This window comes from Protopterus annectens, chromosome 12.part0, assembly GCF_019279795.1.
Source record: "Protopterus annectens isolate FY-2018-M chromosome 12.part0, PAN1.0, whole genome shotgun sequence".
In the NCBI taxonomy this organism is placed as follows: Eukaryota; Metazoa; Chordata; order Ceratodontiformes; family Protopteridae; genus Protopterus; species Protopterus annectens.
Window position 1 is genome coordinate 1,389,271,763 of NC_056746.1, and position 6,074 is coordinate 1,389,277,836.

A 6,074-nucleotide genomic window follows, 5' to 3' on the forward strand; every position below is an offset into this window, starting at 1 on the left:
GCTGTTTGCCTCTTGATATGGAGGAAATATTCATATGAAACTGGGAGGACTGCTTTGAAGAGATGTTTGCCTCTTGATATGGAGGGAATATTCATATGAAACTGAGAGGACTGCTTTGAAGAGATTTTTGCCTCTTAGTACAGAGAAAAAAATTGCCTGGAAGAGATGGCGGCCTTCTGCACAGAAGAGGTAATACCTGAAGGAGAGAAAAACCCATGCAGGTGTGGAGCCTCCTGTTGTTAGCCATCTACAGAACTGTCCAGATGTGGACACTTGTAAGACTTTTGTATTTTCTGTTCCCTAACAGATGCTTCTTTTTCATTTAGTTTTGCCTTAGTGATATAAATAAACTACACTGAATTTAAGATATCTACCTCCAAGTGCATTTTGTATACTACAATAGTACAGTTGTGTAACTAAGGTTACCCTAAGAGTAGCTGTTCAAATGATCACTGCTACAGTATCCTTAGCTTTATGGGTTCTGTCCTGCATAGGATATACTAGCTGGCCTGCTTCCAAAGTTTCACGGTACTGTCCATGTGCCCAAACCTGTAGTCATCCCGAGCTGAGCTGACTAAAAGTCAGGTTTGGGTAACAAATCCTTCAGTATTTTCAAGCTATCTGGGACAAGGAGGCTAAGCCCTGTGAGAACATTACTAGGAATGGAAAAAAATACATGTCCACACCAAAAAAGACACAAAAACAAGGGGGATTGAGTGAGGGAGGGAGAGAGGGAGAGAGGGGGAGTGGCTACTGCAGCAGCAATCATTCAAATAACGAATGTTATGGTTTATGGTAAGTTTTACTTACATGACTGCACTATGCTCTTTATTATGATCACTGCTACGGTATAGATTACTGTAGCTTAAAATAACTTAGAGATGGAATGGGAGGGGTCTAGGAACCTATGGAGAATGGTCCTAGCAACTCCTGTCCTAGATACCCTGTCCCTATGCACCCTGCCTGCAGGAGATTTCTCAGGGTTTATGTTTCTTCACTGAACTTTGAGTTTTCTTCTTTACCCTTTGGATTGTCTGCAACTCCCAGAGTCTTCACAAACTGCCTAGCTTTGGTTATTGCCTTTTGCAGAAGCCAAGGGGTCTACATTTTTCCATACCTGGATAACCTACTAATTCAGGCCTCATCCCAGGAAAGTCTACCGTTGCATCTCATCTTCACACTGACTCTATTGGAAAGATTAGGACTCACTCTCAGACTCCAGAAGTCTTCTCTGACACCTTCCCAAGATAAAGCCTTCCTAAGTTGTGGACGGAATACTTTGTCAATGACATCCCTCCTCTTTCAGGAGGAAATTGTCTCTTTGACCAGTTATTTCATGTCCGTACTCACCCTATCTATGACTTCAGCAAGAGAAATTCCAAGAGTCCTAGAGTACATGGCAGGCACAGTTCTGAAGGTGGCTTATGAAATATTACACATGAAGAAAATACCAGTGATAGTTGAAGTCCCTTTGGTCTCAAGACTGACACCCTCTGGACTTCCAAATTCCTCTCTTTTCCTTTCTGAAAAAGGCATTGCAATGCTGGATCTCTCAATACAGCTCAGTACAGGAATTTCTTTCCTCCCACCCTCACCCAGACAGGATCTCCATATAGACTCATATAATCTGGGCTGGGGTGCATAGACTGGCTCCACATGAGTTTTGGGACAGTGGCCGTCAGATCAAGTAACACATCAGTGTAAGGGGATGAAAGCCCTTTTCCAGGCCCTACAGGTGCTCTCTCACCTTTGGATTCCAGACCCCCTGAAGGTATTTACAGACAACAACTTGGACATGTGGTACATCATGAACATAGTCAAAATGCCCATAACAACTAACAAACTTTTTGCAGGAAAACTATCTCATCTGCACACCCCATGTGGAGGCAGTCCCTCCCCACATACCCCTGATCTTATATGAACCAAGTCAATTGTCATACAGACTCAAGGAAGGGAGATCTGCCAAGTACACTGAGATAATGCACTAAGTCTTACTGTTCCTTGGTTTCTTAGATACAAAAAAACACAACAAATCATATCTATACTAAACCTACACAGGCCTACTCATTGTGTCTGCTACCTCTCCTTCTGAAATCTACCCATGCACAGAGACACTCATTAGTCTTTCAGACTTCCTCTATCTCAACAACTGTGCATTTGACTTTTTGTGTATTCAGCATTTAATACTATACCCTTACGCTATTGTTCAAATGAGTATTCGACATTGTGAACTATCCACATATGTGTACATAATATGTTTGTATGTATACAAATACATGTGTATCTATATATGTGTGTACATACATTGAGAAGGCCACATTTATGATTTTTATTCCTATGTCTGATAAAACTTACTGACCTGTTTTCCTTGTTTCATAATTTATAGGATCATATGTGAATACTTGGTTGTCTGGCCTGAGGGGCCATTTTAATCCTAACTAATAGCCCATGGTCAGAATCAAACATTGTATTTTGTGTCTATAAAGTGAAGATATTGACCATTATGCCAAACCCACCTTTGATTTTAGAAATGAATTGTAATCTGACAAGTCTAGTTTCCAGAAAACATCCTTTACGGACATGAAGACAATCGAACAGTTTACAAACGCCATGGAATTCGCCCGGAATGTAGTATAATACAAATGCAAATTGCTATTTAAATAATGGAGCAAAACATAAACGTGAGAAGATTTTGAACCACTGGCAACCTGGAGTGATGCTTATTTGAACGCTTATAGGAAAGAAAGGAGGAAGTAGTCATCAGAATAAATAATGTCTGTGAAATCACTTTTAAAGGAAGTTTCCACCGGTTTCTATAAAGCATTAACTGAATATGCCTTATTAGATGAAATGTGCCCTATCCAGAATACTATTTTGTAGGCCTGGAAGCAGGAAAGTATGTACTCCTCTGTGCAAAATAGCTGATTATACCATGACCCCCCCCATTAATATTCCAAAACGTGCACGCTGATTGGTCAGCGTGCACGTTGTAAATCAACTTATACTAATGGAAAAAGATCCGGTCACCCAGACTTTTTCCATTAGTATAAGTCTTTTTTAAAACACTGTCTCACTATGTTAAAGGAGTTTAACATAGCGAGACAGCTTTAAAAAAAGCAATGGAGATTCTCCGTTGCTTTTTTTAAAGCTGTCTCGTTATGTTAAACTCCTTTTACATAGTGAGACAATGTGTAAAAAGCAACGGAGATCTTGCTTTCTCCGTTGCTTTTTTTTAAACCTGTCTCGCTATGTTAAATGGGTTTAACATAGCAAGACAGCTTTAAAATATGCAACGGAGATTCTCCGTTGCTTTTTTTAAAGCTGTCTCAGTATGTTAAGCCCATTTAACATAGCGAAACAGTAAAAAGCAACGGAGATTTTGCTTTCTCCGTTGCTTTTGCCTACAGCTCTGATGTACTGCCTAGGCATACGCATGCGCAGTACATCAGAACTGCCGCAGAATACCAGACAGCTGCGGAAGGGCAGCAAGGAGGCATTATACAATGCCATTATTTAAGAAAAGTAATTATTTTTTTTCTTAAATAATGTCATTGTATAATAATAACACGCCTGGGTGTGGGTAATGCTGGATTTACCCACGGTTGGCTTTGTTTGGCCACTCGGGCTTCACCCTCATGACCAAACCAAGCCAACTGTGGGTAAATCCAGCATTACCCACACCCAGGCATGGGTTATTGCTATAGTAGTGGTAAAAGGGGTATGTATGAAGAAGGGCAGCCGTGCACTTGCATACAAATAACGGTAGTGTTACCAAGTTAGATAAATAGCAGTGCAGGGACATTTCAAACATACATAACACACCAACTCAGGAAGTATACATTTTTGTAAGGGAGATGCATTGGAATTGCACAAAGCTATGACTAGACTGGAGGTTGCAAAGGTTTACATCAACAACCTTAAAGTGCAGTTCGAGCCAAACTGTAACTTCGGAGTTTTTTTAAGTAAATGTGAAATTATTGTTATACAAGAATATCAGAACAAAAGCTTTAGTGTGCTCACTACCTGTAGTGATCTAAGACATGATATCTGTTTTTAAGAATTAATTCTGTGAGTAAACTGAAACATGGCACCATTTCAGAGTTATATAAGGCAGCCAGAAAATTCTTAAACAGTAATGGAATTTTCAGCAACGTGGTATGTTTTGTGGGTTATTAAAATACTTTAATTGCATGCAGCTTATTGTGTTTGATCATTATTTGGAAACCAGGTAGGTCAACTGAAGCAGCCAAAGACTGTTTTGCTTAGTTTGACAATACATTATTCATGGTGTACAGGACCTTGTACAAGTATGCTAGATACATTTCTGTAAAGAAAGTGTAATCACAAAAGGATGAATACATTAAAATGAAGATCTGCAGCATACCAGCTTTGTTGGGACACCGTCTGTCCTTCCATCTAAAAAAATGTGGATTTATTCATTTTTAAGGGAAAATGAATTTTATAATAGACTTTTGCTAGATAAACTTGTGTAATGACAAACTGTATGCATGCCACTAACAAATCAGTGGACAGGTGACATGTTGAGCTATATCTCATTACAGACATTCAGAATATGAACTGGTAAATAGATTGTGTTGTTTGTTATAACAATTTAAATTTTCTGAATTTCCCCCAATGCAGCAACTGGCACTTTTACTGCATATGTTGCTGCATTATTTATATTTGTTTCTTTCCAACCTCTGTTTTTTCACAAATTTGTTTTCAACAGATTGTTATACTTGTGAATTTTCCTGCATTTAGCTTTTGTGTCTTCTATTTATTTTTGCTAGGATAGACTTGATTGTGGGTCCCCCACCCCATTCAACTCCCCGGCATAAGAAGTCCACACCATCAAAGGGACCCCTGTACTCTTCCAAAGAATCACCCCAGTATTCTCCTAGGTTAGGATTCACCAAAAATGCATATTGTCCTGTTTATTTTGTTTTAACTTTCTGTTGTGGACAGCAAAACCCCTTTGAATCTAAGCAGCATGATGGTAACCTGTCTGTCTTGTTCTGTCTTTGACAGCGAAATATCACGTAAGATGCAGCTGTGGCTTGCTGTAGCTTCTTTGTGGGTCCAGTTTTGACAGCTGTAGTGCAACAAACACTGTCAGCATAATGGGAAATGTACAAGAGCTTGAAAGGGCCTTTGGTTTTACTTCAGGGTGCAAGAGTGTATGCATTTCTTATGTGGCTTTCTAGTAGATGTTCGCCTCCCCTAATTAGTGATATGAAGGTCCTTTTGTGTTTTTACACTTGTCAGACTCAGTAGATTCCCATTTGTTTCAGACTGAGCACCATAATGTATTAGAAACTTGCTCAGTATACAGTGTCAGGTATGTGTTTTACTGTTTTCAAACAAAGCTATCCATGTACCATTCAAAATGTATCTATTTCTGTTGCTATTTCATAATTTACTAGGATGATAATACACACCTAGGTATGGGTAGCCACCCAGCAGGGTAGACACTATCTCTAGATGATGGTTACTGTCATTGTGACACAACTCCATATGCGAAAATGGAGAGAAAGGGTGATGGATGGTTGGATGGATGCATGGATGGATGCATGGATGGATGCATGGATGCATGGATGGATGGATGGATGGATGGATAATACAGGCCTATATTTGCCCCTTAGTTTTGACAACCTTCCCTATTACCCCATTTGTGATTTGCTTTCTATTTATGACAATGACAAGGATTGTCCTTTGCAGATAGTGACACAGAGATGCAGCTGCTCTCAAGACATCCTTCCCAAAGGGCTATCAGACTGTCATCTCATACATTTGATTGGTGATGCTGGGTCAGTATGAGAAGGCAACATTTAAGGCTTTTTTTTTTTCCACTTCCTTCAGTACAATGTACTATGATGTAACAGGTGCTTACACAGCTTCACACCCTTCCTGTCTTATGTCTGCAACTGGCTGATATCCTATAGCTGAAGCCAAAAATTGTGTTTTTAACTAAGGATCAGACAGCTGGTAAGTTTCCACGTCCTCCCTGAAATCGACACCTGGTCCACATCTGTGCAGTCTTTATGACTCTTTGAAGTTTCTCACCTTTACCAGTG

The 6,074-nt window shown here is 39.7% G+C and overlaps 1 protein-coding gene across 2 annotated transcripts in view; it reads left to right on the forward strand.

The window, feature by feature from the left end:
• KCNQ2 (potassium voltage-gated channel subfamily Q member 2) overlaps positions 1-6,074 on the forward strand; it is a 942,433-nt gene that overhangs the window by 880,770 nt on the left and 55,589 nt on the right. For both annotated transcript variants that reach the window (XM_044090450.1, XM_044090449.1), the window contains exon 15: positions 4,791-4,901. In XM_044090450.1, the coding sequence (XP_043946385.1) occupies positions 4,791-4,901 (111 nt within the window). The remainder of the gene's footprint in view (positions 1-4,790; positions 4,902-6,074) is intronic.